Source organism: Schistocerca serialis, chromosome 1 (assembly GCF_023864345.2).
Source record: "Schistocerca serialis cubense isolate TAMUIC-IGC-003099 chromosome 1, iqSchSeri2.2, whole genome shotgun sequence".
NCBI classification, from domain to species: domain Eukaryota; kingdom Metazoa; phylum Arthropoda; class Insecta; order Orthoptera; family Acrididae; genus Schistocerca; species Schistocerca serialis.
Window position 1 is genome coordinate 1,261,088,709 of NC_064638.1, and position 16,015 is coordinate 1,261,104,723.

The following is a 16,015-nucleotide window of genomic DNA, read 5'->3' on the forward strand; positions in this document are numbered from 1 at the left end:
GAGGGTGTTTCGCCTGTCTCATACATTTTGCTCACCAGACGGTACAGTTTTGTCAGGACTGGCTCTCCCAAGGCTATCAGTAGTTCTAATGGAATGTTGTCCACTCCCGGGGCCTTGTTTCGACTCAGGTCTTTCAGTGCTCTGTCAAACTCTTCACGCACTATCCTATCTCCCATTTCATCTTCATCTACATCCTCTTCCATTTCCATTATATTGTCCTCAAGTACATCGCCCTTGTATAGACTCTCTATATACTCCTTCCACCTTTCTGCTTTCCCTTCTTTGCTTATCCGGCCGCGGTGGCCGTGCGGTTCTAGGCGCTCCAGTCCGGAGCCGCGCTGCTGCTACGGTCGCAGGTTCGAATCCTGCCTCGGGCATGGGTGTGTGTGATGTCCTTAGGTTAGTTAGGTTTAAGTAGTTCTAGGGGACTGATGACCACAAGCAGTTGAGTCCCATAGTGCTCAGAGCCATTTGAACCATTTGAACCTTCTTTGCTTAGAACTGGGTTTCCATCTGAGCTCTTGATATTCATACAATGTATGGAATGTTTTTTACGACCAGCTGTACAATCACAAACCGGCGAGTTTTCTGCATGCAGTAAATAAATGGTAAAAAGTATATACGATTGTTCGCCAGAGTCCACAGCAGTGGGGCGACTCTCTCCGCCTGGCCGTACTGACACGTGACGTCACTGGTTGGTTGCAGGTGGTGGCGCGAGTCGGGGACGCCGGTGTCGTCGACGGGCCGCGTGTGGGCGTCGCAGGACGCGCTGCACATCCGCGGCTCCAGGCCCGAGGACGCGGGCAGATGGGAGTGCCGCGTGCACAACGCCTTCGGCGAGCAGCGCGTCCACACCTCGCTCTCCATCACGGCGCCCCTGGCGGCGCACGTCACGCCACACCTGCTGGTACGTCACGTCACGTCACCGCCACTCACCCTCACATCTCTTGTCACTAAATTCGCTACCACTCTCCCTAAAACTTGAACACCTTTGGCTAATACAACTTACAGTTTTAAGAAGTCCTACAAAGTTACAAATGAGAATGACTGGATATGATGTTCTTCGAGAAGGAAAATCTTCTCCGTAAAAATCGACATCTTGTTCTTGTTGTGGTCTTCAGTCGTGAGACTGGTTTGATGCAGCTCTCCATGCTACTCTATCCTGTGCAAGCTTCTTCATCTCCCAGTACCTACTGCAACCTACATCCTTCTGAATCTGCTTAGTGTATTCATCTCTTGGTCTCCCTCTGCGATTTTTACCCTCCACGCTGCCCTCCAATACTAAACTGGTGAGCCCTCGATGTCTCAGAACATGTCCTACCAAGCGATCCCTTCTTCTAGTCAAGTTGACCCACAAACTCCTCTTCTCCCCAATTCTGTTCAATACCTCCTCATTACTTATGTCATCTATCCATCTAATCTTCAGCATTCTTCTGTAGCACCACATTTCGAAAGCTTCTACTCTCTTCTTACCCAAACTATTAATCGTCCATGTTTCTCATCCATACTATACATTCTATACAAGTACTTTCAGAAACGACTTCCTGACACTTAAATCTATACTCGATGTTAACAAATTTCTCTTCTTCAGAAACGCTTTCCTTGCCATTGCCAGTCTACATTTTATATCCTCACTACTTCGATCATCATCAGTTATCTTGCTTCCCAAGTAGCAAAACTCCTTTACTACTTTAAGTGTCTCATTTCCTAATCTAATTCCCTCAACATCACCCGACTTAATTCGACTGCATTCCATTATCCTCGTTTTGCTTTTGTTGATGTTCATCTTATATCCTCCTTTCAAGAAATCGACATGGATTCATCAAATAGACATCCTGCGAAACTCAGCTCGCTCTGTTCCTCCATGAGGTTCACAGTGCCGCAGACAGTGGCGCTCAGGTTGATACTGTGTTGTTTGACTTCACAAAGGCATTTGACACCGTTCCGCAGTGCCGTTTAGCGAGTATAGTAGCAGATTTGTGAATGGATTCAAGACATCCTTGCAGACAGAACTCAACATGTCACTCTTAATGGAACAAAATCGACAGATGTAAAGCTAATTTCCGGCGCTACCCAAGAAAGTGTGATAGGACCGTTACTGTTTACAACTTACACTGAAGAACCAAAGAAACTGGCACACTTGCAGAATATCGTGTAGGGCCACCCGCGACCACGCAGAAGTGCCGCAACACGACGTGGCATGGACTCAACTGATGTCTGAAGTAGTGCTGGAGGGAACTGACACCATGAATCCTGCAGGGCTGTCGATAAATCCGTAAGAGTGCGAGGGGAGTGGAGATCTCTTCTTAACAGCACTTTGCAAGGCATCCCACATTTGCTCAATAATGTTCGTGTCTGCGGAGTTTGGTGGCCAGCGCAAGTGTTTAAATTCAGAAGAGTGTTCCTGGAGCCACTCTGTAACAATTCTGGACGTGAGAAGCGTCGCATTATCCTGCTGGAATTGCCCAAGTCCATGAATGGAAGCAGGTGATCAGACAAGAAGCTTACGTACGTGTCACATGTCGGAGTAGTATCTAGACGTATCAGGGGTCCCATATCACTCAAACTGCACACGCCCCACATCATCACAGAGCCTAACATGCAGCGTCCATACCCCTATACATCAATCCGCTCGATACAATTTGAAACGAGACTCGTCCGACCAGGAAACATTTCTCCATTCATCAACAGTCCAATGTCGGCGTTGACCGCCCAGGCGAGGTGTAAATCTTTCTGACATCCAGTCATCAAGGGTGCACGAGTGGGCCTTCGGCTCCGAAAGCCCATATCGATGATGTTACGTTGAATGTTTCGCACGCTGACACTTGATGGCCCAACAATGAAAGCTGCAGTAATTTACGGGAGGATTCCACTTCTGTCAGGTTGAATGAGTCTGTTCAGTCGTCGTTGATCCCGTTCTTGCAGCATCTTTTTCCGGCCGTAGCGATGTCGGAGATTTGATGTTTTACCGGATTCGTCATATTGATGGTACACTCGTGAAATGGCTGTACGGATAAATTCCCACTTCACCGCTATTTCGGAGATGCTGTGTCCCATCGCTCAGGCGCCCACTATAACACCACGTTCAAACTCACTTAAATCTCGATAACCTGCCACTGTACCAGCAGTAACCGATCTAACAACTGCGCCAGACACTTTTGGTCTTAAATAGGCACTGCCGACAGCAGCGCCGTATTCTGCCTGTTTACATATCTCTGTATTTGAATATGCATGCCTGTACCAGTTTCTTTGGCCCTTCAGTGTATATAAATAATCTAGTAGAAAACGTCGGATGTTCCCTAAGGCTCTGTGCAGATGATGCGGCTGTGTATAACAAAGGAGCAACGCGAGAAGATAGTAACGATTTGCAAAAAAAAATGGTTCAAATGGCTCTGAGCACTATGGGACTCAACTGCTGTGGTCATAAGTCCCCTAGAACTTAGAACTACTTAAACCTAACTAACCTAAGGACATCACACACATCCATGCCCGAGGCAGGATTCGAACCTGCGACCGTAGCTGTCGTGCGGTTCCAGACTGTAGCGCCTTTAACCGCTCGGCCACTCCGGCCGGCAACGATTTGCAGAATGACCTGCAGAGAACTGATGAATGGTGCAGACTCTGGCAATTGACCCTGAACGAAGATAAGTGTAACATATTGTGCATAATAAGAAAAGAAATCCACTACTGTATAGCTACACTGTTGATGACAAACCGCTGGGAACAGTATCTGGCGTAAAATATCTAGAAGTAACTATCTGGTGCGGCCTTAAGTGGAATGACCATATAAGACAAATAGTGGGAAAAGTGCATTGAGATTTAGGTTATGACATGTTCGATGTGCCTGCCATCATCGATGATGATCTGGGACAGACGAACAGCGAAATTCTGCATGACCCGCTGAAGTGTCGGAACACGATGCTGTCTATGACCTCCTGAAAGGCTGTTTTCAGGTGAGCAATGGTTGTGGGGTTATTGCTATACACCTTATCTGTAATTAAGTCCCACAAAAACGAGACGCATGTGTTCAGATCCGGAGAACATGGCGGCCAATCGCTGCCCATGCCAGTGGCTTCTGGGTACCCCGAGCCAGAATGCAGTCCCCAAAGTGCTCCTCCAGGATATCAAACACTCTTCTGCTTCGATGGGGTTGAGCTTCGTCTTGCATGAACCACATCTTGTGGAAATCAGCGTCACTTCACATAATGGGAATGAAATCATCTACCAAGACCTTCACGTACCGTTCGGTAGTCGCCATGGCATCAAGGAATATCTCACCGATTATTCCGTGACTGGACACTGCACATCACGTAGTCACCCTTTGAGGGTAAGGAGACTTCTCAATCGCGAAATGCGGATTCTCAGTCCCCCAAATGCGCTCAGGCACGCTGTACGGTAACATCTTTCATGAGAAAATGGCCGACAACAAGCTCATCATGCCCCAGGGCCAACCGAGCAGTTTGAACGTCCTAAAGCAAACCGTTCAGAAGTTACGAGGGTTTTATTTCATATAGTTCAATAATTGTCACACTGTCTAATTTAGTCGTACAAAATGCTACATTGGAGCCGCCAAGTATGTTATAAAAATAGTTGTGCGTCGTCATGAAGTTTAATGTCAGCAAAGTATTCTGCAGTGACTTAGTAACCGTTGTTGTAATGAAGAATGGTCAGGTTGTCGACTAACTGTGCAAAGGATGCAGCATCTCTATAGTAGGAACCATACTGGCGTTTGCCTGAAGTAATTTTGGGGTACCACGGAAAACTAACATCGGGATGGTTATGATCCACTCTCCTAAATACAACACCAGTCTGTTTAAAACAGTGCTACCACATTCCGTCCATCCCTAGCACATAACACTGTTTTACAAAAAAGTTATTTAATCATATAAAAGGCTGGTGTTACGAAGTTCACTTATTTCTCACTCCTAGTTTTGTAAAGCGAAGCTCTCTCTCACATTTGTGATAACGCTTCCGTTGTTACTTGTTTTCATTTCGTTGTCAGTGAACGAATCCCATATTTTGGCTTGTTCAATAATTTAAGTTATTAATGTTTCATAGTTTTATGTGTTAATGCTGGTACTATACAAATTAATATCTTCGGAGTTAAACAAATGCATTCCATCAAATACTATATAAAAATAGCTTGCTGTCCAAGGGTATACTACATGCAGCGAAATATCCCGACTCCAATTACTATAGGTAAAAAATCATATTAACTGTTGTTCAGATGATGCGCTGTCGTGATACCGTTTACAATGAAAACAATTTTTTTTACATGTGTTCATGTTAAAACTCAGCGTTCGAAGTCTACATTTCAGTGAAACGTTTCTCTTAACTTATGTTTACTACCTAACTATTCGAAAGTGTTAAAATCGCTCATAAAACTACTGATCCTCAATGTTTATTATAAAGTTTTACATATAACCAGCCACTACACTGCGCATTGCACCTTTGGTACGGGGCACGTTATTCATAAATTAATTTACTGTGTGTCTTCTTATATCAAAGAAGTTTAACGTTGTGTGCTGTGTATGTTAATACTGTTTGGGAGTGTATATGGCATTACGCAGTGTAACTCCATTTAAATTGTCCTATTTATGGCATTCCCCAACCATCTCGTCCTTAGATTGAAGGCTACCTGTCAGGTTCCTTTCAGAGTATGCTGATACAGTAGTTCCATACTTAGCAATCGCCAGCCGGTGTGGCCGTGCGGTTCTAGGCGCTTCAGTCTGGAACCGTGTGCCCGGTATAGTCGCAGGTTCTAATCCTGCCTCCGGCATGGATGTGTGTGATGTCCTTAGGTTAGTTAGGTTTAAGTAGTTCTAAGTTCTAGGGGACTGATGACCACAGATGTTAAGTCCCATACTTCTCAGAGCCATTTTGAACCTAGCAATCATAAACAATCACTCGCTCATAGAATGATTAGTACCCAAAGACTGGAAAGTTGGGCAGGTCACACCAATAACCAAAAGATAAAATAGAAGTAATCCAATGAATTAAAGACCCACATCACTAACGTCAATTTGCAACAGGATTTTGGAATATATACTGTGCTCGAACATTATGAACTACATCTAAGTAAACGATTTATTTGCAAACAACCAACACAGATTCAGAAAATATCGTTCTCGTGAAACTCAACTGGCTCTTTATTCTCACGGAAGCAATGAGCGATACGGACAGGAAATGTCAAATTGACACATCATTTTTAGTTTTCTAGGAGGTTTTGACATCGTTTCTCACAAGGACTTTAATCAAATTGCGTGCCTGTGGAGTATAGTCTCAGTTGTGCGACTGGATCATTCCCTGTCAGAAAATCACAAATCTCAGTAACTGACAAAGTCTTCGAGTACAGCAGAATTGGCGTTTCTCAAGGAAGCGTCTTAGGTCCTCTGCTGTTGCTGATCTACATAAATAATGAGACAATCTGAGTAGCAGTCTTGGATTGTTTGCAGGCGATGCTGTCATTTACCATTTTATGAAGTCGTCAGATGATCAGACCCAATTGCAAAAAGATTTAGACAAGATATCTATAGATGCGGAAAGTGACAAATGACTCTAAATAATGAAAAGTGTAAAGTCATCCAGATGAGAGTTAAAAGGAATCCGCTAAATATTGGTTACACGATAAATCTCACAAATCTAAAGGCTGTAAATTCAACGAAATAATCAGGTTTTATAATTGTGAATATTTTAATTTGGAACGATCACATAGATAATGTTGTGGGGGAAACGAAACCAAAGGCAGCGATTTATTGTCAAAACACTAAAAAGCTTGCTGTGTGGTGTGGGATTCACATCAGACAGATCTGACGGAGGGCATCGGAAAAGTTAAATGAAGGGCATCTCGCTTTGCATTATCGCGAAATAGGTGACAAGAGTGCCACTGATATGATACACGAATGGGGTGGGGGGGGGAGGGGGGGAGGCATCAAAAGAAAGGCGATTTCCGCTCCAGGACCTTCCCATGAATTTTCAATCACCAAATTTTTCCTCAGATTGTGCAAATATTTTGTTAGCGCTTATTCTCATAGGGAGAAATGATCATCATAATAAAATAAGAGAAATCACAGCTCTTACGGAATAATTTAAGTGTTCACTTTTCCCGCACTCTGTTCTAGAATAGAACGGTAGACAAATACTTTAAGGCGATTCGATGAACCCTCTGCCAGACATTTAATTGTAAACTGCAGAGTAATCACGTGGATGTAGATACATACTGCAGAATTAGTTTCCCAACAGCTACTACACTACTGGCCATTAAAATTGCTACACCACAAAGATGCTGTGGTATGGAGATATTAGCTTTTCAAAGCATTCACACAAGGTTGGCGCCGGTGGCAACACCTACAACTAGCTGACATGAGGAAATATTGCAACCGATTTCTCATACACAAGCAGCAGTTGATCGGCTTTGTCTGGTGAAACGTTGTTGTGATGCATCGTGTAAGGAGGAGAAATGCGTACCATCACGTTTCCGACTTTGATAAACGTAGGATTGTAGCTTATCGCGTTTGCGGTTTATCGTATCGCGACATTGCTGCTCGCGTTGGTCGGAATCCAATGACTGTAAGCAGAATATGGAATCGGTGGGTTCAGGAGGGTAATACGGAACGCCGTGCTGGATCGGATCCTAACGGCCTCGTATCACTAGCAGTCGAGATGACAGGCATCTTATCCGCATGACTGTAACGGATCGCGAAGCCACGTCTCGATCCCTGAGTCAACAGCTGGGGACGTTTGCAAGACAATAACCATCTGCACGAACAGTTCGACGACGTTTGCGGCAGCATGGACTACCAGCTCGGAGACCATGGCTGCGGTTACCCTTGACACTGCATCACAGACAGGAGGGCCTGCGATGGTGTACTCAACGACGAACCTGGGTGCATGAATGGCAAAACGTAATTTTTTCAGATGAATCCAGGTTCTGTTTACAGCATCATGTTGGTCGCCTCCGTGTTTGGCGACATCGCGGTGAATGGACGTTGGAAGTGTGTATTCGTCATCGCCATACTGGCGTAAGACCCGGCGTGATGGTATGGGGTGCCATTGGTTACAGGTCTCGGTCACCTCTTGTTCGCATTGACAGCACTTTGAACAGTGGACGTTACATTTCAGATCTGTTACGACCCGTGGCTCTACACTTCATTCAATCCCTGCGAAACCGTACATTTCAACAGGATAATGCACGACCGCATGTTGCAGGTCCTGTACGGGCCTTTCTGGATACAGAAAATGTTCGACTGCTGCCCTGCTCAGCACATTCTCGAGATCTCTCACCAACTGAAAACGTCTGGTCAATGGTGGCCGAGCAACTGGCTCGTCACAATACGCCAGTCACTACTCTTGATGAACAGTGGTATCGTGTTGAAGCTGCATGGGCAGCTGTACCTGTACACGCCATCCAAGCTCTGTTTGACTCAATGCCCAGGCGTATCAAGGCCGTTATTACGGCCAGAGTTGGTTGTTCTGGGTACATACAGATTTCTCAGGATCTATGCACCCTAATTGCGTGAAAATGTAATCACATGTCAGTTCTAGTATATTTGTCCAATGAATACCCGTTCACCATCTGCATTTCTTCTTGGTGTACAAATTTTAATGGCCAGTAGTGTATATGTGACACCTGTCCCATGCCTCACAGCCAGTTAAAGTTTATTCCTAATTAGGAACGGGCAAGTAACAGAAAAGAAACGGCATCGCTACAAGATACACGCTATATACCGTGAGTTTTATTCTTAGCTTGACGATTTATTTTCATAAATAATACTATTAAACTTACTGGTAGTATATTTTGTCTAACCAACTATTTTAAGCAAGAAAATATCAGAACGTTTCAGAAACATCGACATGTGTGCTTTGACTCCCTGCTGAGAACATATTTTCTGTCTTGAGAGAGGAACTTAAATGCGTGATTGTATTGTGCCTTAAATATGGCTCGTCAGATTTTGCCTAGAGATTAAACACATACCACTGCAAAACAGTTCCGTTTAAGATGATATCAAGTTTATAACGTCCTAGCAAACCTGCTGGCTGAGTTCTAGTTAAATTTTCGTAGCCGGAGATGGTGTAGACCAATGGAACGACACAAAAATCTTGTTTGAATTGATTTTATTTATTTAATAGCAACAGTTTATCAAATTATAACCCTACCTCTACTATTGTAATTTAGTGTACTTTTACCTAAATAATAGAAAAACTTGTCCCTATATTGTCACGTATGCTACACCCCAACAAAACAAATAGTTGTGTTACGGGAAAAGCCACGTACAACCCTCTTACTACAATTTGGTTTAGTTTCCAAATAAAGTACTCTATCGGAGGATATTCGTGTTAATAGGAGAAGCTAATCAATAGTGTTACCCTTTTTCCAAGATTTGACCGTGTGTTGTGTCTAATGCATAAGTAAATCAGACTATTCAATTCTTTTCCTATGATTTTACTCACCGGTTAAATAGAAACGTTTTATGAATAATATTATACTGAAGATAGGACAACGCAGTTGCAAGTTAATTTAGTGGTTAAAAACATGTACTAATGGTCGCCAGCTAATCCAGGCAATGAAACAGTGAAGTATTGGAAAAGCTGAAGTACGAGTTTTTGCATACTTTCTTCCTACTGTTTAATCTGGTTCTTCAAATTAATATTACTCAACGTAACTAATGTTAGTACAAACACTGGAATTTCTTTTTGACTACTATACCCTTATACATTACGTTTTAAAAGAGAAAAAATTGTAGATAACTTCAGGAAAGGTAAAAAAAATTCGCCAGAGGGAACGTATATAAAATCATTTTGTATAGTAACAAACTTAAATACTACAATACTTAGATACTAAAGAACACACTTTTTAAAGTGATCACTTCAGAAAAACCTCTTTCTAACTGGAATTTACTTTCAAAAGCTATTATTCTTTCAACTAACTCCATATAGTCATTTACCAGATTCTAGAAACTTGGCTACACTCTGACTGAATTTTACTTGAGCAAACTTTTACCATAACACTTTGCAATTGTTAAGGGGAACCAGAACGATGAAAACGACAAAATTAACGGTTTTTGGTTTTTTTCATTATCAAATTATTTGGAGTTTTCTGAATAAAACAAATCAAGTGTCACCCTTCTAAGTGAATTCTAAGCGTGTTTTTTATAGCTGCAAAATTGACGCGCCATGTAAATGGTTGTAGCGACTTGGTGTGTCACCTCTGACGGCGCAGCTCGCTGGCTGCAAGCAGGGTATCTTTGCGGAATTAGACAGTGTTTTGTTTTCCAACGTTGTATGGCTTTATCTCTTTGACAAGTGACTGTTCATATCGGTAAACATAAACGCTATACCGTGTGTGTTGACTTGTACAGTTTGCTTTGTGTTGTTTAGCTGTTCAATTTGCGTATTTGACGAATTTTGCTCGTGCCTGTTTTACATATTTGGTTTGTGGATATCAATATGCCCCGTTTCAGCAATCGAGTGTTTAAGAAAAGGCAGAATGAGTGGAAGGAGAAATCTTTTATTGTTTCGAAGGGAGATGCTGCTTAGACTGCTTCATCGACTACTTCAAATGAATGTGATAGAACTTCTTCCAGCAAGAAACTTTGTGACAACAAAGAAAAATTTGGAGACTATGAAAGTGACAGTAATGAAATAATTAACATTTTCTTGCTCTATAATATTTTGAAACATAACGTATTATGCCAAGGTTGAAAAGAAAGAGGACTGGAACCGAAAATAACTTCACACATTGGTTTGACATGTAAAATGTTATTGAAGTGTAACAAATGTGCTGCAAAAGTTTCGTTTTCTAATTATAACAGTATTACTCGCAGTGGTGATAGTGGAAAGAAGGTGTATGATATAAATGTTAGGCTAGTGTATGGTTTGCGTCGCATTGGCAAGGGCAGTGCTGCAGGGAAAATGTTATGTGGTATTATGAACTTTCCAAAAGCACCAACCAAGTTTGGATTTTATAATGAATTGGTGGGATCGTCTGCTGAAGATATTGCTCAAGCAACAATGAAGAAATCATTTGAAAAAGCTGTGACAGATAATGGGAATTGTAGAGATTTAACTGTTGCTTCAGATGGATCATGGCAACGCAGAGGTCATAAATCTCTAAATGGAATTGTGACAGCTATAAGTGGAGACAATTGAAAAGTAATTGATGTTGCCAATTTCTCAAAACATTGTAGATGTAAGGGCAATACCAAGGCGAACATAGTGAAAGTTGTGAAGCAAATTTTCACGGAACGAGTGGAGCGATGGAAGTAGAGGTAGTGAAAGCAACTTTTTCCAGATCACAGGAGTGTTATAATGTACGATACACTAACTGTCTAGGAGATGGTGATTCTAAAGGATATAAAGCTGTAGAGAACTCGAACCTTATGGCAATGAAATCCACATTAATAAACAGGAGTGCATTGGACATGTGCAGAAGCGCATGGGAGCTCGCTTGCGCAAACTAAAGCAGACATTAGGATCCCCGAAGTTTAGTGATGGTAAGACCCTTGGAGGAAGAGGAAGGTTGACAGATGAAGCAACTGATAGATTTCAGAGGTATTAGGCAAAAAAGAAGAAGATTGAGCATGTGAGGAAAGCAGTATGGGCATTATTTTTTCATACTGCATCAACAAATGAGCTCCCCCAAAACATGCGCTGTGCCCCACAGGTGATGACTCATGATGTAAGTACCAATCAGGAAAGGAATATGCCCATAAAAACAGCTTTCCAAATGCTGTAATTGATGTAATTAAGCCCATATTCAGAGATTTATCACAGCCAAGTTTATTGGCAAAGTATTTACATGGGAAAACACAAAATCCAAATGAAAGTGTAAATAATTTAATTTGGATTAGGATTCTCAAAAGAGTGTTTGTACAGATAAAAACATTGCATTCTGGAGTGTACGATGCAATGGCAACATACAATGGAGGAAACATTATCAAAAGTGATGTGCTGAAACGTTTAGGTCTCCAACCAGAACATAACACGATTTTCACAATGCATTGAATTGATGAAGAAAGACTAAGAGGTGCAGGAAGAAGAAACAAATCCTACAACATGCAGCAAAAGGGGAGAAAAAAACCAGTGAAAAGGAAACTAACAATGGAAAAAGAAGAGGATGCAGATAATCCATCATATGGGGCAGGAATGTATTAAAAAACTTTTGGAAGCCATTTCCCGTAACTTTAAAATTTTCATCTTTGAGGAACATTTTCTCAAAAACTGCTAACAGTATATTAATGAAATTTATACACAATATTTTTTACTTCTTATCCTTCATTTTTATAACAAATTGTAAAAATATATTGTCTAATTCAAGAGTTACAGAAAAAAATGCAAAATTTTAGAAAAAAATAAGCATCTGTTTAAAAAATTTGTAAAACAAAAACCAATAAATATTTCTTAACAAGGCGTTATAACATTGTAGAGAAATATTAACTGAACACGTAATCCAAATTTCAGAGCAATATGTTTAATGGTTTTAGAAAAAACGTTCCTTCTATTTGCTAAAATTAACATGGAGGAGATGGATCGTTCCAGTTCCCCTTCAGAAAACACAAAAACAATTTAAATGGTGCGTCTTTATTTAACTTGGCACTTCATAAGTCTGCAAAATAGGATCCTCGGATTCATCAAACACCAGGAAGAAAGCCTATATAGGTGTATGATTAGGATGAAATAACAGGGTGATTCACTTCCTTTAAAGTTCAAGAATGATTATTAAAACACAGCTTAAATTAGTGGTTCACGCTGTAAATAGGTAAATTTACTATAAGTCTTATCTGATAGCTGTAGGCTTGGGTGTGGCGAACAATTATGGCGGCTACACTACCCACAGTACAGCCTGCAAGTCTCTTGCTCTATGGGCTCAATTTCTGTTCTTGGCCTTGGTCAGACCTACATATAATAGCCCAACATCTCGCAGCTATGCCGTAAGCCGTTTGCAGTCTCCATCCGAGGCATTTTGTGCGAATTTATGGGCAAAGCTTCTCCTGCTCCACGTAGGTGTTGGCTCAGCAACTGCTGCCTACAGACTGTGTGACGTATTTCCTGTGCTTGCTCTAGGTAGCGTGTCAATTCCCCCTTGCCACCTTTTCCACTCCCCAGAACCACTTTCGTTTTAAACAAAGGAACACTGGCTTTTACGTAACACCTACTTCTTATATTGTTACTAAGCGTAACAGTTTCTTAATTTGTCAGATTTAGATCAACATGAACAATTCATACACACTAAATATTTTTAAATAGGAAAGGTCATCAGAAAATTATTTAACATAATTAACAATTCACACAGTATTTTGCTTACATTACTCACATACAATGCAAATAACTTCAATCTCTAGTATAGTACACCTTCCTTTACATATGCAGAAAATATAGTACCAATCTGTAAAAATTTTAAAGATCAACATGAACAATTCATACACACAAAATATTTTTAAATAGGAAAGGTCATCAGAAAATTATTTAACATAATTAACAATTCACACAGTATTTTGCTTACATTACTCACATACAATGCAAATAACTTCAATCTCTAGTATAGTACACCTTCCTTTACATATGCAGAAAATATAGTACCAATCTGTAAAAATTTTAAAGATCAACATGAACAATTCATACACACAAAATATTTTTAAATAGGAAAGGTCATCAGAAAATTATTTAACATAATTAACAATTCACACAGTATTTTGCTTACATTACTCACATACAATGCAAATAACTTCAATCTCTAGTATAGTACACCTTCCTTTACATATGCAGAAAATATAGTACCAATCTGTAAAAATTTTAAAGATCAACATGAACAATTCATACACACAAAATATTTTTAAATAGGAAAGGTCATCAGAAAATTATTTAACATAATTAACAATTCACACAGTATTTTGCTTACATTACTCACATACAATGCAAATAACTTCAATCTCTAGTATAGTACACCTTCCTTTACATATGCAGAAAATATAGTACCAATCTGTAAAAATTTTAAAGCAAAAAAATTGTGAAAAATATAAATGAACCACAAACAAATATTGTTATAACCTGCAGTAATTATCTCAGCACTTCAACATTTAGACTATTTATCAATGAGAACTGAAATCTCGCTCACAAGTTACGAGAAACTGTTCTATCTGTTCCTAAGCCTGAACACATTTCGCAGCACAGCTTTACTGCTCGGGCTCTACTGAATCCCGACCTAAGTTCTCTAATACCACCGACACGGAAGCATCTGGATTGCCTTCAGTCCCTAGTCCAAGTCCACAGCTGAATGGAACAGAGGCAGACACAAACAACCGTCCTGGCTCTCGTAAGTCCCCCGACCAAAGTACACTCCTCGTCTCAGCACATTCCCGGCCAAACTCTGAATAGCCCCTCCACACGTTTCAGCGACTCTGCTATTGATTGACTGCGTCTGTGAAAGACACCATGTCATTTCGCCATAGTGGAATGCTGTGAGATACACCGCTATACAACTGTGAACCAACCGGTCAGCATTAAGAACAATAACTAAACAAAAATACAAGTAATATTCTAAATCAAACTTAAATACTGATCCTAATGATACCAAAACACGATTAATTTACTCTATTCAATCTCTCAGGTCACGATGATGAAGATTAGGCTGAAGTCCAAGAAACTAGTCAGGAATAATCAACGCGCAAAGAAGTGGGTATGGAAATATTAAGGAATGCAGAGGCTACAGATACTGTGATAATGAATAACTCAATAGGCAGTTCAGTTGAAGTGGAATAGACATCTCTAAAAAGAGAAATCGTAGAAGCTGGAAAGGAAGACAGCTGCGAAGCAACCACGGGTAACAGAAGCAATACTTCTGTTGATTGACGAAACAAGGAAGTAAAAAGATGTTCAGGGGAATTCAGGAATAAAGAAATCAAAATCACTTAGGAATGAAATAAATCGAAAGTGCAGTGAAGCTAAGGCAAAATGACTAGTTGAAAATTGTGAAAGAAGTGAAAAAGAAATTACTGTGGGAAGAGCTGTTTCAGAACACTGAAAAGTAAAAATAACCTTCAGTGAAATTAAAAGCAAGGGTAGTAGCATTAAGAGTGCAATAGGAATTCCACTGTTAAATACAGAAAAGAGAGCGAATTGGTGGAAAGAGTTCAATGAAGGCTTCTATGAGGGGAAGGACAAGTGTGATGACGTGTTAGAAGAAGAAACAGGAGTTAACAAGTGAGGTAAGGGATCTAGTGCCATAGTCAGAATTAGTTTGAATGGCTTGGCTAAAATCATTTGGGGAAGTGGCAATAAAACGACTATTCACGTTGGTGTGTAGGCAGTATGGGACTAGCGGCATACCTTCTCGCTTTAGGAAGAACGTCATCCACGCAGTTCCGAAAATAGCAAGCCCCGAAAATTGCAAGAACTACTGCACAGTCAGTATAACAGCTCATCCATCCAAGTTGCTGACAAGAATACTATACAGAAGAATGCAAAAGAAAATTGAGGTTGTGTTAGACGACGATCAGTTCGGCTTTAGGAAGGGTAAAGGCATCATAGAGGCAGTTCTAACGTTATTATTGATAATGGAAACAAGACTGAGGAAAATCAAGACACGTTCACTGGATTTGTCGACTTGGAAGACGCATTCTCATTGGATTTGTCGACCTGGAAAAAGCGTTTGACAAGATATAATTGTGCAAGATGTTCAAAATTTCGAGAAAAATTGGGTTAAACTATAGTGAAAGAAGGGTAGGTTGCACTATGTACCAGGGAAAGACTGGTAGTTTACAATACGTAATGGTTGTTTACAATACGGACGAGAACCGAAGGAAACAATAAAACAGGAAGAACAAGAATGAAGTGTTCGGATTCAAAAGGGCATAACACAGGGTTGTAGTCTTTTCGCGCCTCCTGTTCAGTCTATACATCGAAGAACCAATGACTGAAATAAAAGGAAGGTTCTAGAGAAGGATTAAAATTCGAGGTAGAAGGATATGAATGACAAGAGCCGCCGAAGTCATTGCTGTCCTCTGTGAGAGTGAAGAAG

The 16,015-nt window shown here is 40.8% G+C and overlaps 1 protein-coding gene across 1 annotated transcript in view; it reads left to right on the forward strand.

Moving 5' to 3' along the window:
• Positions 1-16,015, forward strand: part of LOC126456806 (Down syndrome cell adhesion molecule-like protein Dscam2) — a 567,168-nt gene that overhangs the window by 256,618 nt on the left and 294,535 nt on the right. The window contains 1 exon segment of the mRNA XM_050092599.1: positions 706-907. Within this exon segment, the coding sequence (XP_049948556.1) occupies positions 706-907 (202 nt within the window).